The sequence below is a fragment of the Eucalyptus grandis genome, chromosome 2, assembly GCF_016545825.1.
Source record: "Eucalyptus grandis isolate ANBG69807.140 chromosome 2, ASM1654582v1, whole genome shotgun sequence".
Lineage (NCBI taxonomy): Eukaryota > Viridiplantae > Streptophyta > Magnoliopsida > Myrtales > Myrtaceae > Eucalyptus > Eucalyptus grandis.
The window spans coordinates 40,504,945-40,532,496 of record NC_052613.1 but is presented as its reverse complement, the minus strand read 5'-3'; the positions used below and the strand labels follow the sequence as shown (position 1 = coordinate 40,532,496).

General features: G+C 41.4%; 7 protein-coding genes across 10 annotated transcripts; 4 read left to right on the top strand and 3 right to left on the bottom strand.

Moving 5' to 3' along the window:
- Positions 1-2,376: 2,376 nt before the first annotated feature.
- Positions 2,377-4,638, bottom strand: LOC104435352. The gene is given in 4 exon segments (XM_010048118.2): positions 2,377-2,790; positions 2,954-3,496; positions 3,776-4,404; positions 4,407-4,638. Coding segments are annotated over 4 exon segments (1,506 nt in total). The 3' UTR covers positions 2,377-2,688.
- A 980-nt stretch (positions 4,639-5,618) lies between these two features.
- Positions 5,619-8,616, top strand: LOC104432810 (BTB/POZ domain-containing protein At5g60050). The gene is made up of 2 exons (XM_018868817.2): positions 5,619-6,759; positions 7,603-8,616. Exons 1-2 carry the CDS (start codon positions 6,094-6,096, stop codon positions 8,554-8,556), a joined length of 1,620 nt encoding a protein of 539 aa, XP_018724362.2. The 5' UTR covers positions 5,619-6,093; the 3' UTR covers positions 8,557-8,616.
- Positions 8,617-9,006: 390 nt separating this feature from the next.
- On the bottom strand, positions 9,007-10,158 carry LOC104435351 (chitinase 2). Its single transcript, XM_010048117.3, has one exon. The coding sequence runs from the start codon at positions 10,156-10,158 to the stop codon at positions 9,250-9,252; it is 909 nt and encodes a 302-aa protein (XP_010046419.2). The 3' UTR covers positions 9,007-9,249.
- Positions 10,159-11,846: 1,688 nt separating this feature from the next.
- Positions 11,847-14,746, bottom strand: LOC104432809 (laccase-17). The gene is made up of 6 exons (XM_010045346.3): positions 14,506-14,746; positions 14,227-14,378; positions 13,719-13,963; positions 13,495-13,623; positions 12,412-13,383; positions 11,847-12,246 (listed from the first exon to the last, which is right to left on the bottom strand). The coding sequence occupies exons 1-6, from the start codon at positions 14,653-14,655 to the stop codon at positions 12,116-12,118; spliced, it is 1,779 nt and encodes a 592-aa protein (XP_010043648.2). The 5' UTR covers positions 14,656-14,746; the 3' UTR covers positions 11,847-12,115.
- Positions 14,747-17,088: 2,342 nt separating this feature from the next.
- LOC104432808 (embryo-specific protein ATS3A) lies at positions 17,089-18,143 on the top strand. 2 transcript variants are annotated; one of them, XM_010045345.3, is made up of 2 exons: positions 17,089-17,357; positions 17,469-18,143. In XM_010045345.3, the coding sequence occupies exons 1-2, from the start codon at positions 17,247-17,249 to the stop codon at positions 17,979-17,981; spliced, it is 624 nt and encodes a 207-aa protein (XP_010043647.2). In that variant the 5' UTR covers positions 17,089-17,246; the 3' UTR covers positions 17,982-18,143. The 2 variants fall into 2 exon arrangements, with proteins under 2 accessions (XP_010043647.2, XP_010043646.2); XM_010045344.3 differs by having other exon boundaries at positions 17,092-17,357; positions 17,466-18,143.
- Positions 18,144-19,578: 1,435 nt separating this feature from the next.
- LOC104432807 lies at positions 19,579-21,703 on the top strand. 3 transcript variants are annotated; one of them, XM_010045343.3, is made up of 2 exons: positions 19,579-19,925; positions 21,206-21,627. In XM_010045343.3, exons 1-2 carry the CDS (start codon positions 19,704-19,706, stop codon positions 21,386-21,388), a joined length of 405 nt encoding a protein of 134 aa, XP_010043645.1. In that variant the 5' UTR covers positions 19,579-19,703; the 3' UTR covers positions 21,389-21,627. The 3 variants fall into 3 exon arrangements, with proteins under 3 accessions (XP_010043645.1, XP_010043642.2, XP_010043644.2); XM_010045340.3 differs by having other exon boundaries at positions 21,200-21,627; XM_010045342.3 differs by having other exon boundaries at positions 19,596-19,925; positions 21,203-21,703.
- Positions 21,704-24,911: 3,208 nt separating this feature from the next.
- LOC104435350 (WUSCHEL-related homeobox 3) lies at positions 24,912-25,409 on the top strand. Its single transcript, XM_010048116.1, has one exon. The coding sequence runs from the start codon at positions 24,912-24,914 to the stop codon at positions 25,407-25,409; it is 498 nt and encodes a 165-aa protein (XP_010046418.1).
- Positions 25,410-27,552: the final 2,143 nt, after the last annotated feature.

Here is a 27,552-nt window from a genome sequence, read left to right as displayed (position 1 = left end):
TTCATTTTCTATCCAAAAAGGAGACGGAAGGGGCGATCAGTGTGGGCAAATCCTTGGATGGTACCACAAAGTTTCACATTCGTCACGTAATATTTGATTTAAATTATGATCACTATTCATTTTGAGCAAGTCTATATTACAGTGTTGGTGGGAGTAGATCCAAAATTATCCTCCGCCATGACACGGGCAAACGTAAGTTCTAATCAAATCAAGGGTTCTTGAATTCGAGAAGCAACTGGAGGATTCGAATCATAATCGGGCAAGAGTAAATTCTTATATCATTAGGTCAACTAGAGCGGTGTAGACATTGCTACTGGTTAAATTGAAGTGGACAAGAAATTCAGAGCTAATTCAAGCTAATGAGTTCACAAGCATGTTTTTGGAGTTGCGCTGTTTCTAAGCGAGTGTTTTTCATGTTTCGACTCGCATCTAGTGATTCCATCTATTACTAAATGTGAAAATTGAAATATTCTTTTGAGAGAAAACTAAAAAGATTTCCACTAGATGTCGAGTTTTATCTTATTTACTGAAAAGAATCAATTCATGTCTCACTGATTCGATCGAAACTTATACGAAAAAAAAGAAAAAAAAACCCCAATGAACATGTAGACTACGTTGCATATATCTCTCATTCCAACCAATGAAGTTAAAACAGAAAGAACAGTAACGTCAAATGCTATTCAGGATCACGTGCACGGCACGCTCAAGAACTTTCCCGCCCAAGGAACGCTCTGTGAGCGCAACGAACTGAAACCAACTTACCTACCTGACCCCAGTTCTCTTCTCAAAGGAGTGACGCCAACACCAGAATCCACATTCCATATCCACCGATAAAGATTCTCTCTCTCTCTCTCTATAGAAAATGCAGCAGAGAACGACGGGCTCATCCCGAGGACCTGATCAGGACGACAACTTCGTTGATGTCGAGGCACAGCTGGAAGTGAAGCAACGGCAGTCTTCTTGGAGAAGAAGAATGGAAGACATAGACCAGCACCGACTTCCCATTTCCAATCACGACCCTCATGACATCGGCAAGAGAGAGACCGTCCAATCCCGGTTTGCGGGAAGTGGATCCACGTGATTCCTCTGATCGTGTTGCTCTGCTTGTTCATTCTCTGGTGGTTCAGTTACCCTGGTGAGCCTTCAAATCTCGCCGCGGAGTTCAAGTACTGGTCCAGTATTCTAATCTCTTCGGATGTTCGTAATGTTGTGCTCCTTTACCTTGGCATTTTACATCTGGAGATTTTCTTGATCTGGTTAGGCGTCGATCTTGTCAGTTTCTTGTGCTGCTATGTCACATTTCTTGTGATACAAAAATTGCTTTGTTTGGCTTTCCGAGAGAACAAGCCTTTGATTCTATTTCCCAGAATTTTCCCAAATCAAGTTGCCTCAAATGATTTCATTTTGTTCTCCAAGTTTCTCGCGAGACTTTGGGGCAGGTTTCTTCTTCCTCGATTGATATGCAACTGAACAGAAGCCGAAATTAACTCTGTTAAGGATACCGATATATGAAGAATCTTAATGTGCAATGTAGTGTCCATTGGCATTCAGTCAAAATTAGGTACAATATGGCTCAGTCTGCTTTGTTTTCATGATAAGGAAAATTTGCTTGATTTTTTTTTTTCTTTTGATGAGAACAAGAGGCCTTAGATTCTTTTTTTTAGGAGCAGTTTCTGTACTAATGTCTCCCATTGACAGTGCATGTGGTGATCAAAGATGGAAGACTCGTGGCAATACATCGAATTGAGATTTCACGGGAACTCAATGAGACTCGCGCCGATCTTCACACTACACGCATCAGCCAGTTCACCTGGAGCATGGAGTTTTCAGAAATTTACCAGGACTGATGTGACAGAAGCTCCAAATACCAACCAAAGGTACTTCTTTTAATTACATCAAATGGTCAAATTAGGTACCAAGTGGCTCAATCAGAATCTGTTCTCATTGGTGAGGATCATTTTCTTGATAATTCAGTGGGAAACAAGAGGCATTATAATCCCTTTGCTTTTCATGGTTTTCTGTTCTCCACTGATTTGTTTCCCATCAACAGTGGATTTGGTGATCAACAACGGAAGAGCCGTGGCTTGACGCATCAAGTCGAGATTTCAAGGAGATTCAATGACACTCTCGTAGATCCTGCACTACTGGCATTGGCTGCTTTGCCTAGAGCATCGAATTTTCAGAATTTTACCAGGACTAACGAGACTGAAGCTCCAAAGGCCAGCCAACGGTACTTACTATAGCTATTGTGCCTACCGAAGGAAAATACATCAGACTGCTCTCTCCCAAAATTTACCTGCAATATGTGATTCTTCAAGCTGGTTCCCCAAACAAATATCCGAGGATCTAAAAATGTTTACATGTTGCTTCCGGCTTGTATCACAAAAAAATACCTGCTCTTTTTTTTTTCCTCATCCATGTTAAAGGAAATAGCAGTCTTCACTTTGCATCTAGGAAAAAAATGACCAAGCGTTTTTGAATACATGTCACTCTTTCGATCTTTCTGAATTCTGATCAACACACAAATTGCAGTGACCTGTGTTGACTATTCAATGATTACTATGGTGTTGCTTTCGTGGGATGTCTTCTGTGATCTTATAATCTTATTGCCAAATACCTCAATAGATCTTGTACGGATCGAAAGTGAATGCAGAGGTAATAAGTTTGCAATTTCTTCTCTTATAGCTGCTATGTACTGCTGATCTCGCCATTCCGGCAGTTGCCGACCCATATGTACAAAATTGAGCTCTTCCGTGATGGCAGAATCCTACAACAGTCCCGCCTAGGTGACTGCACAAAAAGATAAAACTCAATTAACATATGAACTCAAAATGATAAAAGTGCTAGAGATGTATATATAGACACTCATATGCTTTACATTGATAGGGTTCATAAGCAAAGTGCAACAGTTCATGCTTCTCTCTAGATAGCAGAAAAACAAATCCTGACTTACTTTCTGCCAACGATTACTATCTGGCCGTTTTAGGACTACGATAGAATTGATATTTTCCGGTGAATCCATCTTCCACCTACAACTTGGATGCCGGGATCTTTGTCGAGAATAAATGCCAAGAGTTTGTTTCTTAGCTCTGTCGTACTTAACGCTGTTCATGTAATAGATGAACGGCTTCTGACACGGATGCTTCATCACTGGCCTTGTGTTGAAAGCGTATGCGGTGTAATCCGCTCTCCGGTACCAGTTGAGGAATGTCCTCGTGGGCATCTCTAGCTCTCTTGGAGAAGTTACTCCCCTTATAACTTGAACCACATAGCCCCACGAAACCGAGATGGACCATGATCGTCTCTTATCATAGCAAATAGACTGTTGCATAATGCTGGCCGAGTCGTGCCTGACAGATTCAAATAGGTGCCGAAGAGCTCTGACTCGGGTCATGCGTGGGAATACCGGTTCTACAACATCGAGATGGTGAATCGACACGAGTGGTGTTACTGGATGTGCTCCCAGAAGGCCTAGAAGATCTCCATACACATCATACTGCAAAAAAAATTACCAGACCACTAGATCACTCTTCCTAGAAATGCTCATTTTTTTCTTGAATCTATCTTACACAGACAACAGCATTAGCAAATCTGCAGAGATGGTGCAATGTCACTTTGCTCTCTTTCCTTGAGGTTCGTTTCCGCATCGTACAAACATCGTTTCATTTCTTGATGGCTAGCTCATCAAGAAGACGGTTCTTAAGGCCCCGAGATCCAACCACTAGGCATATTGATACTTGTCTACATAAAGTGGAACTACAATAAAATTAAATACCTGATGAAATCCGGGTTCTTTGGTGAGCGGTACTCCTAATTCGGCCATACAAGCCTGCATTCTATCATCACTACCATACAACCCAGGATACCGCTGAATGCACTTGTCCTGCATCTTGGCCAATTCCACTGCCAACGGATAGCTTATTGCAAAACCGCCCCCTCCATAGGCCATCGCATAGGAGAAATATATGTTCTGAACATGACTCTCCGACGAGCTCCCAACATAATAAAACTGCCTGTGATCATACTTCGAAAGTATCCTCACCACATTGTCCACTATAAAAACCGTGTCATCGTCCCCCATCACGAACCACCTCACGTCCTTCATCCCTAGCCTCAGCGTCTCTGAAATTACCCTTGAGATCCTCAGTGCCGCTCTCTGCCCCTGCCGGTTCGTGTACTTGAATTTAGACGTGTCCCCGGAGATCCTAATCTCGGGAAGTGGCTCATTCCTCCAAGTCCTGACCCTCTTGTCCAGCCAAACCACACCTCTGGTCTCCTTAGGCCTCCACCATAGCTTTATGTATTCTTTCCTCTTTTCCCACAGATTTGATGACGCAGCGATGCCGAAGACGATGTGTTTGATCTCGGTGTCGAATCGCGGCGACCCCTCGGGGAGACTAACAATGGCTTTGAGGATTCTCCTCCTCCTTTTTCTCCCTTCTCTTCCTCATGTAGGCGAAGAGTGGAAGAGAAATTGTTGACGGCGGCGAGATTTTCTTCAGAGGAGAGATCGAGGGAGAGAGAGCATCCATGGTGGTCGTTGGAGAGGAGGAGATTGGAGGAGTAGAGGATGTAGAGCATGGAGATCATGAGGAAGAAGGTGGTGAGGAGGGTCTTGAAGCCTATTAGAGGTCTCATGCTGTTGTCGGCCGGTGTCGGTATTCATTTGTTCATGAATAAAGTATCAATCTTTGGCATTCGTTTCTTCATGATGAAAGCCTGCCAGATGAAGATGGCGTTGTTCGCTTGCCAAGGTTTCGGTGGTGGGGAAAAGAGAGTAGTTGGCGGGAATGGAGGTTGGACTGAGTCAGAGAATTGTTCGGATCTCAGAGAGAGAGAGAGAGAGAGAGAGAGAGAGAGAGAGGGGTAGGTTTGACTTGGGCCTGAAGCTTTTGCTGAAAGGCCCATTTGGGTTTGGAAATGAAGTCTGTGCATGGTGAAATGGTTAATCGGTTTTGGACCGAATGGGCGGGACCGGCCCGAACCTTTTACGCCAATAGGGATGCTGGGGTTATTTTTTGGTCTATAGATTGCTCCATGTCATCAAAAATTCCACTTGAAATTGAAATACCCTTTTCTCTTTTCCAGCATTAGGAGGACACAGTTACATTCAGACATCATTTCCTTTAACACGAACGGAGAATCTTCTCTCGCGTTTCAGGATAAAAAGCAGAGGCTTGTCTGTGACAAAGTTGAGAACTGCTTTCTTAGTGGGGGGCAAAGATTCAGGGAATCAAAACCGAGACAATATCACAGAAAGCATCCTAAGCATTTTGAATGATGACATGATTTGGTCTGGTAGATGAAAAATTTTACTCTTTGCGAATCAAATAGATTTCTAAGTAGAGATTGAGCATGTACAGACAATTTCACGTCTTAGCGGAAAAAATAAAGAAGGCTGATAACCCTGGATATTATATGATTTGGCGAGTCGATTTCCGGACTTTGAGATTTCATCTAATCACGAACAAGGGTTTGGTTAAATTTAGCTCGATCTCACAAGCCTTGTCCGAAGTCCGAAACCCACGAGCACCGCACGTGTCAGCAATCATGGCTCCCTCCCTCCTTTCCACACTCAACTCACCTCACCGAAGAAATGAGGAAAAAGAAGGATCGCTTTTTAGAAGGTGGCAAATAATCAAATCGTCTCCTTGTTCCCCTGTCTCTCTTTTAACCAATAACAAAAAGATAATCTCCATCTCGCGCTCCTCCCCACCATCCCATCACGCTCCCAGCTGCTACTGCTTCATTTCAGATCCAAGAACCCTTTTCTTTACTTTCCTTTCCTTCCCTTCCCTTCCCTTCCCTTCCTTCTTGGATTCTTCTCCCTCTCCCTCTCTCCATCTCCCTGCGCCATTGCTGGGAGCGCATTTCAATTTTCAGTACCGCTTTCTCTCTCCACTGCCCACCAAGAAAAAGGTAAACTATAACTAAAGTGGTCTGTCTGCCCATCACCAAGTTTCTTGCTTTTTGCGAAACAATGCAGCGGCTTTCTTGAATTCTTCGTCCTCTGCTCGGCTCGGTCAATTCTTGTTTGGATCGGTCCAAGAAAGTCTCAACACCCCTTTCCTCTTTCTCTCGCTCTCGCTTTCAATGGCCGCGGAGGATGGGCTCAGATCAAGAGAGGTCTCTGCAATGATAAAGCAAGGCTTCATCCCCAGCCAGGCTCTCTCGTTCTCCCCTTCAAGACCCGTCACCACCAATGCTTCTTCCCTGGCGAGAGGACCCTTTCACTCCCCCTCCTCTTCTCCCTCCAAGACCCTCTCGTCTCCTTCCCCACCCCACTTCTCCGCCTCCGCCTCCGCCTCCTCCGCCGAGCCGGCTCAGCAGGTCCTGACTCGCCCGACTCTCTTCGAAATGATGTCCCAGGAACAGCACCGCCTCGAGTCCTCCAATGCCCTCAAGTCCAGGCTGTCGAAGATCCTGTCCAACGCGCCGTTCGTCAACAGCATTGTGGCGAACAGCGTCGAAAGTGATGGCGATTTGGGTTTTGGATCGGGTGATGTGAGGCTCACGGTGGTCTCGCGGGACGGGTTTAGCGTTTCCATGGACGTGCACGGGCGGGTTTTGGCGGAGAAGAGCCGGTACTTCGCCGAGAAGTTGAGGCGGGACCGGGGGGTTTCGCATTCCGTGGACATTGAGATTAGCGAATGTGATGATCTTGAGGTGTATGTGGAGACGGTGGTTCTGATGTACTCGGAGGATCTGAAGAAGAGATTGATTGGAGAGGGCGTTGATAAAGTTTTGGGTTTGCTCAAGGTGAGATCTTTCGTACTCAATCACTTAGCAATATATTGGATGTTGGTTTAGTGCAGAATACTTTTGAGTATATTTTATGCGGTGGAGTGGTTTTGAATTAGGCTTCTTTGGTTTGATTTTTCATTGAGATGGTGCGAACCACTTGGTTGTGTTAGGCTCAGCGGAGTGCGTGTTGGGTTATTACCACTTTGAAGCCTCGTCGAGGTCAGGGCATGATGGTGCTTTCATGTGTTGTTGCCAGAAGTGGAACGCCTAGTAATATATACTCTTCTAATTGCTATTTTAAAATAACACTACTAGTGGAACGCCTCTCTGTTCTTTTGGTGTCGTATTGTTCACGATAGCGTTTCTTTTTTTTCCCATTTTCTTGTGTCATTCCTTTGTGTTCCGTTGCTTGAATGGTATTATTTTGTTTCTACTGAAGAATGCATCCTTGTGATCATCTTCGAAGGCAAGAAGTTCCATTAGTTGTTTTGATTACCTCTTCCATGACTGTTCTGACTATCCCCAGGTTTCTGTATTGCAAGACAACATAGGTCACTATTCTGTCCAGTCTGGTGTTGAAGAAGAATACCTATGTTATGTACGACTATAATATTGTGAAGGGAATCCCAAGATCTGCTATTAAATTGATGCCATCCTAACCAGACTCTAGTTGGCAGTTGTTCATATTAAGAAATATATCGGAAGAAAATAGTTGCAAAAGGCTTGTCTTAAGAAATGATAATACAGGAGAGTAAATTTAACAGGTCATTCATTTTAAGAATGCTTAGAGCAGAGCACGAAGAACCACTTACTTTCTTTCTTCTTAAAACCTGCCTCTGATATTCTGCTCTCTTGCAGGTATCTTCTGCTATTATGTTTGATATCGGGATAAGTGCATGCTTGGAGTATTTGGAAGCTGTTCCATGGTCCAATGATGAAGAAGAGAAAGTTGTGTCTCATCTTAGGCAACTTCAGCTTCATGACTCAGCGGCTGAAGTTCTGCACAGAGTGTCAGCTGAGCCATCCACATCTTCAAGAACAGATGATATATTCTTAAGACTGCTGAGTGGGGTTTTACAGGCTAAGGATGATAAAGCTCGCCGAGAAATGAAGAGCTTAATTTCACGGTTGCTGAGGGAAGAAGCATCTGATTGCAGTAGTGATATTGATGTCTCTCGAGACAGTCTTTATCATCTTTGCCATCGATGTCTTAGTTCGCTTATTCTATGCCTATCTGAAGCTGCAGGGCCTGATGAAAAAAAGCGAGATCGAGGGACTTTGATGGCAGAGATAGCCCGGGAGGCTGACAATGTGCACTGGATTGTTGAAATTCTAATTGACAAAAATATGGGAGATGAGTTTGTGAAGTTATGGGGAGATCAGAAGGAACTTGCCATTCTTCATTCAAAAATACCTACCGTTTATCGACATGAAATTAGCCGAGTAACTGCACAACTTTGTGTTGCAATGGGGAAAGGACTTATCTTGGTGCCAAAAAACACTCGGCTTTCTTTGCTCTCTACCTGGCTTGAAGCCCTCTATGAGGATTTTGGATGGATGAGGAGGGCTTCAAGATCGATGGATAAGAAGCTACTTGAAGATGGTCTTGGACAAACGATTCTGACCCTTCCCTTGCCACAACAGCAAGCTATTTTTCTCAATTGGTTTGATAGATACTTAAACAAGGGTGACGATTGCCCTGATATTCAGAAGGCATTTGAGATTTGGTGGAGAAGAGCTTTCATAAGGCAGCATGGGCCTGAACTGAATAATTCTCATTTGCAAATAACTGTATGTGGATACCCGAACTGAATAAAGCCGCAAAGAATCAATTGTACATGCAATTTTTTCAGTCCATGTCTGTTTTGCCTATTATTTGATTTAGTTGAGATTCGTAGGATGCTGAGGATAATTTTACATTAATGCCACGTCGGGAGTTGAATTCGCGGATATCTTTTAGAAGCAAGAACAGATAAGGAGGCTTGTCAGGTTTATCAGAAGTTCCATAATTCTCAATCTGGGTTGGAAGCAACCTTGATTTGGAGTTCGAACAACGTTTATTTAGTCCACTTATCTAAATTCTATCAGTTACTCCTTAAATTGCTGTCATCATTCTTTTGGGGCCCTCCTTGACACTATTAATCAAGTTGACCAAGCTGCTTGGTCAACTGTCAAATTGACGCAGTTTTTCAAGACTAAAAGGGGCATTAATCATCTGATTCGAACTTTGTGTCTCGTAGGGCCACAAATTCATTACATATATGTTGTGTCCACGCATCTGGACCTGATTTATATTTCTTGTTCGTCTCGTCTCCAAAGTAAGGTGAGACTCATCCTTGTGGCCGAAATGAAAAAAGGGTAAGAAACAAAGGCTTATCCTTCACCTACGTGTTACATCATAGCCTGTCATTACAGCTTCCCCATCGAATACAAGCCTACATTTCCATAAATTAATTATTCTACTAGCTAGAAAGGATTATTTTCCCCTCTGCCTTTTCCTCCATCTCACTGTATGCTGGCCAAAAAATTCTGCGATTGTTTTTCTAAGCGGAAACCAGCCTTCTTGGAGTCATCTGCAGACCATATAAAAATTCCATGAAGTTTCCGAAGGCGTTTGAGTCGGCCACATGCCTCAAAGAAACCTTTTGCTGGGGATAGACCCCCGCTACCATCAGTACCGAAGCTCACCAACACCTTTCCATCTCTGTAGTTGCAGCTCTGATCCTCGAAATACTTCATAAACTGCGAAACTGTAGTTCCTTTATCATAGGCATAGAATTGAAAATTGACGTAGTCTATGAGATGTCCATACTTCTTCCACAGAGCGAGATAGTTTGACTGAACAGTGGCATTATCGTAAGGTGCTATCGAGGCGAACGACACTATCTTGTTCTGTTTTAGGTGGGTTAAAAGTTGACCGATACACTCTGCAAATGTGTCTGGATCTGAACTGAAGTGCTCGTAGTCAATATCAATGCCATCCAGATCATACTCCTTTGCGATTCTTGTGAGTGAAGCGACAGCATTGCTGACCCACGAATTGATCGACTTCGGAGCAAAGTGAACGTGTGTGTTCTCGCCTATGGTGTCCCCCCCAAGACTCATAGCTACCTTGACACTTGGTTTACGAGCCTTAATGGAGGCAATGGCAGAAGGGCCGAGATTATGCTTATCCCATTGGACACTGAAATTACCATTTGAAGGGGATAGTGAGGTTGAGTAATCTATGGCGAAAGAGAGAATGAAGTGGAATTCGATGTCAGAATGAATCGGAACATCGGAAAACTTGACATTCTTTCCTTCTGCTCCTATGTATTCCCTAAAGAGCTTTGAGTTTCCTGGGGCAGCATGGATTATTGGGACTGCGAAGAGAAAAACTGGAAAAATGAGAGGTAGTAGAAGGGTTTTTTTCATTTCCATGGATGTTGGATGGGGTCATTCTGTTTTCTGATGGGCATATATATAGAGAAACAAGCAAGGGTAGAATAATTATCTGTTAACAATGCATTCTTGGCTTTATTGCGGTGTCACATTGTTATCTCAAGAATCCATTTTTGTCTCTCAGTGCATTCAACATTGTCTGATGAGGTGGAGGATTTGTCTTCACGCTCGTGTCTTTTGATGCCTATAGGATGACTAGATTCAGGATTCCCTTTCTTCACGGTGAACTTCTGGAGAAGTTCACCTGTGCCCTTTAACATTGATTTCGGGCATAGGGAATTGTTCCTTGCTGTTTGGGTCTCTTTCCTATGTTTGATTGCGATGAGAAATGCATGTCTGTACCTCGTCTCTGTTTTATCTACTCTGGCATTTTGTATTGGACCCCTTGTTTTTTGGAGGTGCCGAACTGGACCACCCGTTTCCAAAATCATGCGGTGTCTTGTATAGTCAGGTCGGCCCAGTTTCGGAGGTGCGCTCGTTTTCATAGAAACTGCATTTCATTTTATTTTTGTGAAAGATGAAGAAACAACAAAGTAATATAGCGTTTGCCCTGGGCCTTGTTTATAGGACGGCGAGTAATATGAATGTGATCCAAACCTTGTGCTTTTCGGCGTAATGACGGGCAAAGACGGATTGAACATAAGGATAATGATGCCTTTTTTAACAATTATTATTTGCAGCTTGCTAATGTAGCTCTGTGGCTAGAATGCCTAGATTCTTTGGTATAACCAAGGGTAATACTTTTGTCTGGGTTCAATTGATTCTGCTAAAGGATGTGAAGGCCTTGTTTCATTTCTCTCGCCCTGTCTACTTTTGCCATGGCTGTCCGATTCTTAGCAAAGGTGCATCAAGTCATTTTAATCAAAAGAAGTATGCATTGTGTTGACAGTTTGAAACGATTTTCTTTTTTATCCCCGCAATATTAATGCATGATTCAAAGTTTTCTTTAGGGGGCTTTAATAAATTCCCGAAGATCTATAGTTCAAGATTTTGTCTTGCCGTGTTGTTCCAAGAATCTGCAGGCCAGCTTTTGGAAAGACGATACTCTCAACAAACAAAACGCCAACTATTTGGGACCATTAAAAAAGGCACAGGATTATGCAATCTCTGGGAGTAAACAAGACCCCCCACCTAATGCAACAAGAAATATTATTTCAAGTCTGAAATCCTTCAAAAGGAAGCAGCAAAAGATTGTACAGTAACATGAAATCTGACGTATCAATGTTTGTTTATTGATTGATTATAGGCTAAAAGATGCTTTCACCAAGAGTTTCACTCGCTTCAAAAGTGTTATCTCATACATCTATGTTCAAGATGGAGCAGACTTAAGGAGTTTTCCATGAAAAAGATGGGGAGAGAACTAAACGGTGGATCGAATGGACATTATTGGGCAAAGAGATCTGAAAAATGAGCTACAGATAATTTTAAATTTCATTGGCTATTAATGGAAATTTTGAACTGAGGCTTGAAAAAACACTGTTCCAATTCGGATGAAGTTCTGTCAGGTGCTGGCTTGATGTATTGATGGCCTTCCATTATTTAAAGAATACTGCGGTTTAGTGTTAATTCTGAAAACTTTATTCAAGTTTAGCTGTGATTTTCCGACCCAATGGGCCATTATATAGTCGAAATTCACTGTGAATAAGAGAACAGCAGGAATCTTTCATAATCTGAAAATATTATTGAGCCTCTTTGCAATGCAACTTCAACATGCAGTGATTACAAAAATTATTCCCCCTCTATTCACCTCTTTGCTTAGCCCTTATCACACAAGAAAACCCAAAGTTATTGAAGGATTGGCCTATCCCAATTACCTAGCCAGTTAAGAAGGCCAAATATATGTCACAAAATAGAATCAGCAAAACCGAAAACAGAGAAGAAGGAAAAGCATTGAGCTAAAGTCAATCCAAAAGATAGAATGAGACGTCTATCAACACTTGGGAAGATCTGCAGGTGGAGGGAGCAACTTCTGATTGGGTAGCTTTCCATCTAAGACAAGCCATGCCATCTTCAAGCCCCAACTGGTGTGAACTTCCAAATGGCAGTGCATGAACCACACCCCTGTATGATGATCACTTTCATTAGCATCCATCATTAAAAAAGAAAGTGTTAAGTTAGGCCCGATAACAGACCCCATATGATTCTACCATGTTCTTCAGAAACAAAAAAAATGACAGAGCAATTGCAATTGCATTATGTATGTTTTTCTTAAGATGATTCTCTCACCTGGGTTATCAGCTAAAAACCTTATGGCAACCCAACCCCCAGAAGGCACACCCACAGTGTTCCTCTCAACTGGATCAACAAGATTGAATTTTGCAGGATCCTTATTTGGGTCAAAATTGCCAAATCCTTGTCCCACGACAAAGAAGTTGAACCCGTGCAAGTGAAGGGGATGGCTCTCAGCACCAAGAATACTCGTGTCCTGCATAATAAGCTCAACACTGGTGTTAAAAGGCAAGACCACCAGTTTTGTTCCATTGCCCACGTTTGTGTTGTTGGGTGGGGTCCCAGTAAAGTTGAATATGGTCTTCGGGTAGTTCGGGAAGTCCGGGCTGTAGACTCCGTTTGATTGACCAGTGTAATGGGCTTGAAGAAGGGCAGTGGTCGGCAGTGTGAAAGATACATTGTTAACAGCAGCAGTAAACATTGTCCCATTTGGTCCTTGGCAAGTTTGGTTGCCTTGACATGGATTAGTTCCGAGACCAACCGTGAAGAAGAACCTCTGGTCAACCTTTTGAGGTACATTGGCGGGAAATTGTGCTGTTGCTAGACTCCGGAGCTTATTTGTAAAATTTGTCGCAAAGGCTGTGTCGTTCAAAGGTGGGAGAGTTGGTTTAAAGAGCGGAAGTTGCTTAATTGAAAAGGATTGATGAGGTTCCTTAAGTGGCGGTTCGTATTCTAAAATGCCGGCGACTGTAGAGTTGTCGAATGTACCGAGACCAGTCACGTAAGGCCTTGCAGTCATAAGGAAAGTGGCTTTTGGGTAGTGGGGCTTTGTCTTAAGAAGGACATTTGTGGTCTGTCCAGGGGTTATAAGGAGTGTCTCGGTCTCAAAGGGTTTCAAATAAATAGCATCTGCTTCGACTACGGTGAGTGTGTGGTTTGCAATGCTAAAGAAGAGCTCATCATTAAGTGCAGCATTGATTAAGCGAAGAAGGTAAGTCTTTCCAGGCTTCACTTTGAGTCGGTATGTATCTGCAATATTTCATTTGGTGAAATATTTGCTCCATTAGTTTTCAATTGTATGTTTCTCAAATTTCTATGGAAATGAGATTTTCACATAATTCACAATGCAAGATGTGATACCTTTGGCAGAGCAGTTATACAATGGTCCTGGAAGTCCATTGATGGTATAGGCATCGGAAACATTAGGTCCTCCACCGGTTTTTAGTGCCTGATTAATGATTGCCTCGGTATCTGAATTAAACCATTCACCTGAAATTTTATAGCCTTAGTTAGATTCTCGGTACATAGAAAAGTAATATTAAAGTAATGTTGAGCTTGGATCAATCTCATCTCTAATGCATTACCAAAGATGATGGGGATTTCTTTATGAGGCTTGATGAATGGGTAAGAAGCATTATGCTTGGGAAGGATGATTAGAGGACCGTAGAGAGTTGACCGTAGCCATGATATATGCGCATGCCACCAAAGAGTGCCTCTTTGGCCTACAATGGTGTAGTTGTACACATAACTCTGGCCAGTTTGTATCGGGCATTGAGTCACATATGCAGGACCATCTGCCCATCCTGATCGAAGTTGTCGAATGCCATGCCTGTTTTGTTTGAAAAAGAAAGGAAGGGAATTAATCCTCTACAACAGCCTACGACAAGACTATGACAGTGCCTCTGTTGACTACATCAAGGCCAAGGGCTGGCTTGATCCCGTGTCATCTCCTGGTCGGAGTAACCTATTGGCAGAGAAGCCTCAAAACAAGAGAAAAAGTAGAACCTAGGACTAGGCTATGAAAGTGCCTCTCTATTGACCACATTAATTAACAATGACTTGTAGGCTATCAACTCGGCGTAATTATCATACCAGTGAATTGAGATGTTGTTCGGGACATGATTAACCACTTCAATTAGAAGTCGATCTCCTTCTCTAGCAACGACTCGAGGGCCTGGCCATTTCCCATTTACAGTTACCATACTTTTGGTGTGGCACAAACGCGTCACATTGTGCAACACGACCTGCCGAACACAAATTAACATGGTTATAAAGAAACAATCTCAATAGGAATCGTCAACATACAAGTCCATGTATAGATTGTATACACGGTTCATGAAAAATGATATTAGGCATGGGGCATGTGCATACATTGAACTTGTAATGTCTGGTCATGCCTTCACCAGCGACAAGAGCAGGATCAGGAAAGAAGCATGAAGCAAATAATGCGACGAGAAAGAAACCGGCAAGGGGACATGACTGGAGGAAAGAAGCACCCATTTTCTCTCTGCTCAACCGCATTTCTCTTTCAGCAGAACAGAGCAAACAGTTGGATGTAAAAGTCGAGAAAACTTGTCGATGTAGTCTGAACTGCTTGTGGATTCAGCATGATCAATCTCCTAGAGTATATATACGCAAGTGTTCCTAGCTAACCTGGTAGTGAAAATGCATAGTTTATTACAAAGAGAAGCTGGCACAGCTCCATATCATCGGTTGTTAGAACAACTTTAGAGTGATGTCAAAGACAATCCACTTTTGACCTCCTTCCCCTTCAAGTCAAACTTCCCATGTTGGGCAAAAGTAATATATTCTTGTCTCATATTTAGCAAGAACCAGTGACCAAATATTGAATCTAACTAGTAAATTTGAGGTTGCTGCTTTGCTATCTGTGGAAGGTTCTGATTGTTGTTACATCTCCTTCCAAAGTCCATATTTTGCAGTAGTAAACTCTCACCCTCGTGAGAATATCTTTAGTTGATCAGTCAGAAGTTAGTAGCCAAAAGTTTATTTCTTGGTGGAAATCTGAAAGTCGATCTTGAGAACGTTTTCTTCGTTACATATATAGTATTATACAATGTTTACTAATTAGCTATTTCTTGAGAGCAAAGCAACTTGCTATATTGAACCACAAGAGAATCACTGAGATAAAAATCTTAAGGGGGGATGATGGTGAAGATCAACATCAAGAAAGAATTTGACATAACCGCACAAATCAAACATCAAGAATGAATATAACCTGTGCATGAGAGGTGAAAATTGACCTTACGTCGACATAACTACGGTTAGATTTTTTTTTTTACCACCATCATTATGGTTTTAGGCTGTGGATAATCCAGGCTGTTTACTGAATGTAAACTCAGTAGATCAACATTGAAGCATGCATGGCAGGTCCTCGGATTGGGACGTATACTAACATTTTTTGCTGTTCAAGGCCGGCTTAACGTGGTCATAAAGAAACAACAGGGTGCAGCCATCAAAGCTGTCGTTTTAATAGTTAGATGGGGGGTTTTGTGGACAGTCTATTTTCGTTTTCATAGGGTAACAGGTCATGGATGAATAGTGGGACAACCTAAGAGGACACGATTTTGGCTCAAGCAAAGGAGCTAACTGCTGTAGCTTCCATGCCAAGGGTATCATGTGCCATCTCACATGTTCACGCATTGCATTGAAAAATCTGCTGAAATGTATTGTCTGGCATGTAGAAGAAGGAGGTCTCACTTTGCTTTCATGGATCGCCACGATATATGTGAAAGTGACAATCTAATTGGACCAACTGGTCTCCCCGTTACTGATCTAAACCCTATCACCTACCCCCCTTCTGGTACAATCTCTCTTTTTCATGGGGTTGGAGGATCTCCCCTTCCCCAAATTCAGGCTCTTCTACAGTATCCTTGCATGTTCCCAATATTAAAATACTGTCTCGCATGGTTTGATGTCCCAATTGATGCAAAGATCCTTAACTTCTTCGTTATAACACAAATTTGCGTCCTAGTAATTTCGCAGATTTTAGTTTGCATAGAGATGTCATGTTGAACAGCTCTAGTATACTCTCGCAAGAGGATTGGTTGTGATTATAATCAACTCACAGATAAAAAAAAAAAAAAATAGTGAGTTAGGGGTCAATTTACAAATGAGTAGTCAATTAGCATGAGGATTGTCAAATTATGGGAAAAATTATCTAATTGGCCATAAGTTTATTGTATGAGTGTCAATTCAATTTTAAATATTTTAATTTTGTCAATTTAGTTTTAAATCTTTATGATAAATTCCAATAGACTCCTTTTAGTTTATTTTTTCCCGAAATCGTTGACATGTCAGTCTAGTTATTGCTAATCATCTTATCTGGCACACCGCCACGTTAGTAATTTCAAGGGAAAATTGTCCGAAGGGAATATATTGGAATTTCGAATAAATATTTATGACTAAATTGACAAAATTAAAAGGTTTATATGATTGAATTGATATCTATGCAATAAATTCAAGATTGATTGGACAATTTATCCTCAAAATATTTACTGCATATTTCAATTGTTTGCTTTGGCAATAAAAAAAAGTTGAGCTAGTTCTTGTCATGAGTGCGAATTATGAACATAGGAGTTTTGCCACAACTTTGATTCAATCAAGAGTTTGTTTAATAAGAAAAGTGACGTTGCTATACATGTCGATCGCGGTTTAAAGCTTTCGAATTCAATCTGACCAGAAATGGAGTTTGCCAACTGACTTGTTCACGAAGTTTAGCTAGTTACGTGACTAAGAACATATTGAGTTTCTGGGAAACCAGAATCGACAGGTTTTCCAAGGTGATGTTAATATTCATTTTCATGAGTAAAGTGATTTTTCAATTAAAAGAAGGGCTTTAAACTTTAACACGATCCGATGAATGTGAATAAAATATAGCGAAAGATACTTTAGTCTCTGATCAAGGGAGAATTAAACCAGAAGAGATCTAATGAAGCATAAGTGATGGTGAAGGAATTAGGCAGTTCTAAAGATTAAAGTGCCCAAACAGAACATTTCGCCTTTGTACGTTCGAGAAGGAAAGAATCTGGGTGTTCTCTTTTCAGGCTGTACATAAGTCGAGCAGGCGGTGCTCATGTTTTGGACTCGCGAACATGGCCATGGAAGGATTAAGAAGGTTCTGCAAATCATGGTTCTTCACCGGCTGCGTCCTCCTGTTCGCTTTAGCAGCTGCGGGAAACGAAACCCGCGCCTCCCAAAACAAGGTAAAATTAGTTCACTGCGTGTGTGACGTCAAATGCAAAAGCCCACTGCAGCATGGGTAAATCTAAATCCGAGGAGTTCGGTTTTACGTCACGTCTTCTTGATTGCAGCAGAACAACTGCACCTACGCCATAACCATAGAAACGACGTGCGCCGACGGGGCCGAGACCTCCAACCACGTGGCGGTCCGGTTCGGCGACACCAACTCCACTGACATCGTCGTCCGTCGCCTCAATGCCAAGCCTTTCCGCACCCTCGATCCCCTACAGCCCGACGGTCCCCTCGACGACGTGCCCCAGAAGGCGTTCCGAGCCTGCACGGTGGACGAGGTCCGCGTCGTCGGCGAATGCGTCGAGTCGCCGGTCTGTTACCTCTACTTGAAGCTCGCCGGCAGCGACGACTGGCGACCGGGTTTCGCCAAGGTCCAAGTCCTCGAGGGACCCCATCTGAGCTCCGAGTATTTTTACTTCCGTCGATATTTGCCGCGACGAGTTTGCACGGCTCCGATTCCTGCCAGAAGGAGGTCACTCCTTTTGGAATTAAGAGCAAAAGGAAGGGCTTGGCAACGAAGAGAGTTGTCGTTTGAAAGAAAGGAGTTGTATACCGTTGGACATTCTTGTTTGTAAATTATGTGCAGCTTCTATGTTTCTTTTATCAGCTTGTTAGAGCTAAAATAAAATTGTAATGTTCAACGTAACAAGCTTTAGTTAAATAACTAACCCTACCAAAGTTTGTTCACTGGCAAAAAAATTGTGCTTATACCAAATCTCATGCGAAGTATAGTTTTACGGTTGGTCTTTTAATGATTACCATGCATTATTATATCATCCTATTTGGTTCTTGTCCTATTCTTGTCCTATTTCTATTAATGAAGATTCGACAATAACTTAAGGAGTGTAGCCCCTATCTCATTCGTTGATGTCCAAAAGTCCTTGGTTAATGTAAGCCCGTGATGTCATTTTGGATCCTAAAAGGAAAAATTCGCGGATCCAGAGCCAAATTATGAAAATTTTCTTGAGAATTAGAAAGCTCACTTCAAAAAGTAATGAATCCCAAAATCATGAAATACTCTACTAAGTTTATTAGCCAGATAAGATCATTTATATGGGAAACATGAACTACCAAAATACTCAAAACATAAGCGGTTTGCTTCCATGAATAAGAGAGATCACCTCTTCTGGTTTTGGGGGGCCATCGAGGTAGAGATCACCTCATCTTTCCAGGCAGTCCAAGTAATGTTGGGAACCACTTTTGTCTCTGGGACAGTGAACTGTGCTCATCAACCGAGACTGTCCCGGAGAGAAGACGCATGTCTGACTGCAGACGACACTGTCCGGATGCATTCATTCTCGGCACACTGATGGGCGGTTCATAAGCAAATCAGGAAACTGCGAAACATGGATTCACGTGCGTGTCGGAGCACGTGAATGCTCATAACTTCGATCCGTTCCATCACCATTAGTGTCGTCTCGGGCAACGAAGATTCTTTGTGTCGCCCCGTGGATTTATACGATTCGTTTCTACCCATTCATCTCGAGCTATAGTCGAAAGAGGCAGAGCCTTGATACATTAGATGATTAGTCATAGATATTTGAAAATTGGATCTCGCCCGATAGACTCTTCTCCAGTTTCCATGCTTTGATTCACTGGTATTTCCATTTTGCATTAGAAGTGACGATTCATTCACGAGAACATAATTTTAACATTATATGGATTTATCGAGGAGAAGTCGAGCTCAAATACTATATTACTCAAAACTCAATACAAGTTGATGAGGTTTTCCTCTTATTTTTGTGTGAGAAACATTTTTATCATGTTGAAATATTATTAATAAGACAATTGATGTAAATAACCGATGTGAATATGCATATTAGATTTGAAAATCTGGTTAAAATATTCATGAGCTTGACTTTGACATAACAACTCAATTGCACGAATTCACATGATCGATGCAATTTTAATTGATTCCATGGGTGTTTTTGCAAAATCTATTTCCATGATTATAGAATTAATTATTCTAACATTTTTGGACAAATATGGTGTTTGATACATCTTCAAAACTAAAAGTGGAGGAATAGGAATAAACATGCGAAACTATGGAAGAAGGTTTATTTAGTTTTAATATTTCTGTAAACTTTATTAAAAGGTTCATTGTGTACAGAAGTTCATATACAAATTGAGCTGTTGAAAAGGAACTACAACGAAAAAATATCAAGGATCAACACGGAGTTGGAACGAAAAACCGGTTCTTCCGGTCCGACCGTACAAATCACCTTACTGGGCCTTCGTCATCCTGCTCACTGGGCTCTAAAACGTTATCGGAGTGCTGTCGTTGCAGAGAGAAGGCAATGGCTATGGAAGCTGCGGTCTACACCAATTTCTGCGGATGCCCCCGGCGTAATTCCGTCGTCATCCACAGCCAACGACCCTCAAGTACGGTCAAGGGTTTCGGACAAAACCCCATCATTCCGACGACGACGAGGATAAGGAGGTCATGTCGTGTTTTCGCTGCTAATGGTCCCAAGAGTGACGATAAAGGTTCAAGCTTTGGGGACTCGTACATCTCCCAGGTTACTCTCTCTCTCCCTCCCTCTGAACCATATTTGCCACCGGACTTTGCAATTGCGCATAGTTTCTGAAAACTCTAGAATTTATGTTGTCTGAAGTGGTTTGTTTTTTCTTTTCCTTTTGGGGCGGGGGGGTGCTGAAGGTCGAAATTATCTCAGTATAAGAAATTTGAGGTCAATTGGGAATTCTGGCGACTTGAATTTAAGGTTGTAATTTCTAAATTTGTAATTGCAGTTTTGTGAGGTGGGAGTTAGTTTTGTTAGCTGAAACAGAGAGAGAGAGAGAGAGCAGGAAAAAAACTGACCGCTATATGTCATGTTCTTGATTGAAAAGTAGCTACGGTTTTTTCGGTTCAGTGTCCGAAACAGGTAGGAATTTTAAACCTCCATCACTACTTTCACTGTGAGAAAGAGGCCATCTTGGCGAGATCCTCCCTGTTATGGCATTGTTTTTGAGAAACCCGGGTTCGAATTTCTATGCGTGCAGTCTACAGCCCTAAAAGAATGCTCATGGCCATTTGATCATTCCAAATTTCGCCCTTTCCCCCCTGACTCCACGACTTGATAACTCTTGCGCTTAGGTACGGATCAGACAGAACCCATTATCACAATTGAAAAAAATTATCTAGGCAAGTTGGGTTACTGTTAGTTTTTATTTTAATAACCGAAGATATGTATGCGATGCTACTATCCAAAGAGGTAGTGCCATAAACTGATTAAGTGGAGGAGAAAGGGGGCGGTAATGGCGAAGGAAGCATTCTCATGGGACAACGGGAAGATTAGAGATGAGAGTTCCTGCTGTACATTTACATTAACTATTGTTAGCTAAAGAGTGACTGAGAATAGTCAGTTAGAGGTTTGTCCGAGGCTCTGCATAGTTTCTTGCCGGCCTGGGTGTACTGTTTTCCCAGAGCTCGACATCGCTTGACAGCATAAGGTGCTTGGGCTTTCTTTGAAGGGAAGGACTTGGAAAGTAGTGAGGTTCTTTATGCTGTTACATTTAAGGTCGAGCATAATATAGAAAACCAGAGAATCAATTTTTTTTGTCGGTAAGGTGGCTCAGCTTCTACATTTCAGATATAGTCAAATGAAAATAAAGTTTGAATTAGTCTTCCATTAAGTGTGGTGGGTGAACTGCGAGTCTGTGGGGATATCGTTAGTTCTAGGAAAGATAAGGTAGCGAACAACAGACAATTTTTAGAATTCATATAAGCATTTGATATTCATCTGTTAAGCTGCATTTGATTCTAAATATAATTTTCTTTTTGCGGTGTTAGCAGGAGGATGTGAACTACCTTTGGAAATTAGGAGCTGGTTCTATTGCTGGTGCTGCTATAATAAAGTACGGCAGCATCCTTTTCCCCGAGATCACGAGACCCAACATCGTTGAAGCTCTAGGCATCATATCGACTCCTGTCATTGTGGCTGTATTACTCTTGATCAAGGAAAGTCGGGTCGAGCGATGAACCTAAAGAGCATGTGCACTTGAGTTGCTTTTACCTGCCTTTTGTCCAATGAAATATTCAGGAAGTCTACTTTCTGGGTTTATAGATCTGCCATCCTGATTCTGTGGATTGCCAAGACTTGTCCCGGATGCTTATTGACATATATATATATAAAAACAAAGGATGACCATGTATAATTTTCCTATTCATCGATCAGTTATACTCAGTGACACGGGAATACAAGCAATTTTTAATCTGTGTATTTATCTTTCATAATCCCTCCAATTCTGTAGGTACAGATACAGAATTTTATATCTGTTGAAAGGGAATGCTCTATTCTTCCGTTTTCTTCTTCTGGTTTCCTGAACCGTGAGATTTGTTGTTAATTGTTCCCAGGGATCTCCTGAAAGCACAAAACGAAACCCAAAATATTTGCAGCTCACTTCTCGTTGTCATTACGTTGGGAATCAAAATTTTGTCGCGAGTGGAACCATCTTCCTCCCTAGAGTTTAGGGTAGCATAAACCTCAGTCTAGGCACGACTGTTGGGCGCTTGGACTTGCTTACTCTCTCAAGTCAAATCACTCTCGCATTACCCACCTGTGAACGTATCTCGCTTGCTCCCATCGCTCTCTGCAAAGCATGTTCTTTGACCTGCTCTTGGACTTCTACTTTTGTTTCTTCGAAAAACCTTGAAAACAGTGCATATTCATTCCACATATTTTTGGGGGCGTATATTAGGAGGCTAGAACACGCGAAGCCTTTTATATGCTCGCGAAATGACGTCACCCTTGGGGGGGTAGGTACGACGTACAAGTATGACCGAGCTACATAAACGTACACTGAGGGAAGAGAGAGAGAGAGAGAGAGCCAAATGATGATTTGATGCTACAAGGGCAGCGAGATAGGATTTAGATTAGACCACTCCTTATCCATCACGTTGATGGGAAAACAGGTGACTTGGAGAAGATTATAATAATTTCAAATTAGGAAAGAACAAAGAAAGATCTAGTCCTGATAAGACAATCCAATCATTTTTGGGGTTTTGTTTCTGTTCATTTTTCTCTTTATTTTTCCCGTGCCGCTCTCCTTCCAAAATGGCAATTAATATGAAGAGGGACTAGACAGGTTAAGCAAACAGTCAGAAGTTGTACACTATATACAGAAAATGGCAATTAAAAGTCTTCTCGTGTGTTCTTATCCCTACTAGATTTCGTATCTTCCATCACGTATTGTCCTATGGTGTCTCCAGTTATCTCAGTCCTTGGCTCATCTATTTAGGTAAGAATGTGATTAATTTGAAAATTTGTGAGTAAGTCATACATATTGAGACCTATTGGAACTTGGGATAAAATAAATATAGAATATCGTACCCTTATCTTTATTTTGTACATGACTCTTTTCTTATTATTTCCTTAACTTTAGAATCAGGTTTTCTATTTATTTCTATACTTAACGATATATATTATCGGGTGTCACTATCTTTCTTTTTAATGGTCTAGAAATGACAGAATTGTGAAGTACAAATTCAAAGTGACATGAGAAGATTTTGGCTATGTGTTATGTGTTCGAAGAACACGTTAAGTAGATCACTATAAATAAGGTAGAATTCTAGTTGTTGGATGAGCAGACACTTGGCCTTTGAAAAGCCAACATATATGATAGGCAATTGACGTCCAACATGCACTTCCTTTTCTTTGTCAATCTCAAGTCCTAACATAATCTCTACATGTTAGACCAGAATTAATTCACCCTCCTCGATCTAGTAGAAGCAATCATCCGGTTCAGGGCCATACCAAAGCACTTGCGGGGGATTGTGCGAGTTGAAAGTTGCCACGCCACTTAAGATGGATGCACTTGTACTGAGCTGTGGAAACCAAATAGATATTTCAGAACATCTTGAAGCGCAAAGTTTCTATTATTTTGCCACTCGGTCGCTTGCTTAAAGTTGACCACGTGTTTCATGAGGAAAAGCAGACGTGCTATGATAATTTAAGGGTTCTTGATGTGCTGCATAACATCCTCTACCCAGCTCTCGTGTATTTTTATGTATGAAACCAAAGGAGAAACTTATGTTCAGCTTAATTTGGTTTTATATGCTGCTGAGTTTATGATGTGGCTGTAGAGATTGACAACTACTTTGTATATGCTTGAAGTGATATTGAAATTGCAACAACTAATCATCCTTCAAGAAGTTCAACATGCAGTGGAGAGAGAGAGAGAGAGAGAGAGAATTTTAGCGGCCCCCCATCAACGTGCATGAGCGGGACCTCCTGCAGCGGTGAATCCGGTAAGAGTCAGACAGACCTTGAATTGTTAACGTCAGGACTACATAATACAGTAGTCAAAGCTTGGACCCACGCATGTCTCATAGAGAGAGAGAGAGAGAGAGAGAGTAAATGGAAAAATGGACCGGTTAAACAGTTTGGAAGCCGTAATGAAAACAGGAAATGAGATCAAACCACATATCAATCATAAATATTAGACACAGAGAATTAGAGATGGTCATCTTTCATTGTAACTTCATATCATATAAAAAATCTTTTACCATGAATGTGTATACACAGCCTTTTCTTATTCCCCGGGCAGGTTTTGAGTTTGCATTTAAGTTAATTCAATGAGATAATGCTGTGAGGCTCCTTAATACACTAATGGGAGTCCCCTCAAATCAAGACATCAATACTCAAAACATATGCTCATTAACGTTTTTATAAAAAAAAGTAGCATTATCTTGATTAAAGTTTTGATAGTGATATATTCCTAACGTTAGGTAATATCTAGTTTAATCTTGAATAGGCTTGTTCTATGCATGAAGATCAAACACATATACAAGATGCTGATATGAATCTAGCGTCAAGTGCTAGCTTAAGTGGTCTCAAATTTGGGATTTGCAGATGTCCTCTACCGCATGTTTCATCTTCGTCTCATGCATCAGCGAGAAAGAAGAATAGTTGTGTGCCCTCAGCACATGTAAGCTTTGTGTGTGTGAGCTACTTGGTTTAGCAGGCCCATGCGAGATTCATAAGATCGATATGCTCAAATGCGTCGAGTTCACATGATTAAACTACATGCGAGAATTGATCATATATGAGCTGATAGTCCCTCAAAAGAAAGGGTGAAGGGTGAGGAAAAAGGAAAAAACAGGGAGACAATGAGAATTGGGAGAAGAGAGAGAGGGACACTTTGTTCAAAGCAAAATAGCAAACTCTACTTTTTGCTTTCCTTTTCATTTAATTTGATACAAGCCTCTGATCCCCCAACTTACTCTTTGTCTGCTTCATTCTGCTGAGAAAGTTAATAATAGGGTTATGATGATACTATCATCATTCAATTACACCTCTCTCTCTCTCTCTCTCTCTCTGCATGGAAATTGAATCTCCACAGTGAAGGCCGCTCTGAGAAGACAAACTTATAACGCCCTCTTTTTAACCTCTCTTTAGAGGCCCTCTCTCTCTTCAATCCTACTTGTCCCCCGCCTGAATTACCACCATAATTCCTCTCAATACCCAAAACTCGAAAAAACCTAGAACTTTGCAGACAATAACATGTCTCCTTCAGCTTCAACGAGGTGGTGCCCAACACCAGAGCAACTGATGATCTTGGAGGAGATGTACCGGAGCGGGGTGAGGACGCCAAATGCAGCTCATATACAGCAGATCACAGCCCACCTCTCCTTGTATGGCAAGATAGAGGGCAAGAATGTGTTCTACTGGTTCCAGAACCACAAGGCCAGGGACAGACAGAAGCTCAGGAGAAAGCTCTCCAAGCAACTCCACAACAACCACCAATGCCAACTTAACAACAGTCTTCTTTATAATCATCACCATCATCCTCACTATGATCACCAACACATGATTATGAATAACCACCACAATTATCACTTCCTGAGCTTCCTTCATCCTCAGTCCCCTCCTCCTCCTCCAGCTGCTTCTACTGACCTGCAATTTGCTTATTATAACCCTACTTCTACCTTGATTACCCAGGTAAATACCCTCTTGGTTTCAACAGTTCGATTGTTCAAAAACTTACTATGCAGATTTTAAGCTTCTAATGTTTCTTGCTAACTAATTATTTGTTGCACTTTAGGCATAGATGAAAGAAGGGTGTCTAATAGCATAGAAAAAGTAGAGAGAGAGAACTGCTTTCTACCTACTAACTGATACTCCTAGCTAGCTAGGGTTTCAATTTTCTGCATCGAAAGCTCATGCTGAAACATGTTTGAGGTGTATAAGCACTAGATTGTGATGTGATTTTGTTGTTCAGTTTGCGGCTGGGCATTGGTGTGCCTCTTTTCCCCACAAAGGGTTATCTTGTAGTTTTGTTGGCTTTTGGGGTCCACTGGTCAAAACGATAAACAATTCTCTTGTCATTAGGGAGGCTTTGGGGATGCAACAGCGCAGGTGATGAATATTGACAAATGGACGGCAGAAATGTCGGAGAAGACGACGGTCGAGATGGAGAAACTGTCAAAGAAAATGTACAGCGACCTCAAACCAATGACGATAGGGGCAGAAGTGGTTTCAACCCTCCCCGTCAGTCTCTCGAGACCGGCCCTCAAAACTCTAGACCTCTTCCCAACCAGGGCGACCAATCTCAAAGAAGAGCGGAACAATCTAGAGCTGAGCATCTAATTCCCAACCATAGTTTTCATTAAAAAAAAAAAGAAACAATCGGCATCCACCATCTTAACTGTTGAATTTGATGCATCTGATTAGATTTAACAACTGTGTTCAATGGCGTGATGGATCACGCCGATCTATAAAAAAAAAAGAAAAAAAAAATCTCAAAATATTAGCTGTACCTCCCTTCCTCTCTCTGTCTCTAGATAGGGTAGGGTTTCCATGTGTAATGTGACTTTTCTGTTGGTTTTTTGGTTTCTGTGATGTATTCTGTGAACTCTAGAATGAGAAACATCTCAATTGTCTAATGAGTAATGAATAAGTAGTGCAGAGTCTTTTCTGTCCCACTGCTTAACCACTAACCAATCACTCACTCACTCCTCTATTTCTGTCTTAGTTTTACCCTTGCATGCATGCTCTGCTTCTTTGTATCTATCATTAATGGTTTTGTCACCATCCACTCGTTAAAAGCTGCTGTCAAAAGTAGAAGACTCGGTACTATTGTAGTACTCGGGACTACACATGGCGATTCATCCATACTTTGAGGTTTAAATTTATAAGGATCGTATTTTGCATTGTCGTATATTGGCAGGTCGATAAAATAACTTGGGGACAAGTCTTTAGAGGAGGAATCGATGAATCAACATCCCAGAGCAAAGTTTGGTTATGCAGATGTAGCATCTGCGTGACTATGGGCCCCAATAAGTGATTATCATCGGATGAGAAAGATATCATACGTCACTACAACATTTTTGTCCCAAAGAAAAATCAATAATAGGATAGGGCGATGAGAAATAACTATCTCACCTTGTGTCTCCCTCTCCATATGAGTGACAACGTGTGCTAGTCAAGTAAGCAATGCTAGACTTAGTAAATTAGTTTGACAAAAATTGATTTATTAAGTGATGTATTAGATTGTAAATGGCCCTTTAAACCAGTGAACTATATTCAGAAATCAATGACACAGCCCAATACATCATCTAATTTACTGATTTTGTAGATTTGGTCTTAGTAAGTTTAGTATTTTCCTGATTGTGCATCGGTTTGTTGCTTACTTGTTGATAAGAATAGATGAAAGCGATTCTCAATTTCTCCTTTAGATGGCGCTTTATCTAGATGGTGATAGTCAAAGAGATGTAAATGGTGAGTTTAGTAGATAGTTGGTCTAAAGGGATCACCTCCAGATGGTCCTGAGACCAATCAAATTAATTCCTAAATGGTCTTTCCACCTATTGTGAATATTCACCGTTTATAAAAGGTTCGATAAGGAAAACGTTTTTAAGCCACTAGAGTCGAAATGCATCAATATATACAATGGGATGAATACGACGATTATCTACCCAATTATGAAATGCAGGTGTAATTGTACAATTAAAGATGGCTGATTTAAGTATTAAATTTTCTTTCGTGTTAATACCACAAAAACCTTAAAGCATGCTGCCAATTGCAATATCAATACTCAAAAAAAAAATGTCATAAAAAATCAAAAACCATACTTATTGTGATATTGATACTATAAATTTTGTGTTGCCAAAACTCCTAAATTTATACCGGTGTGACAAACATT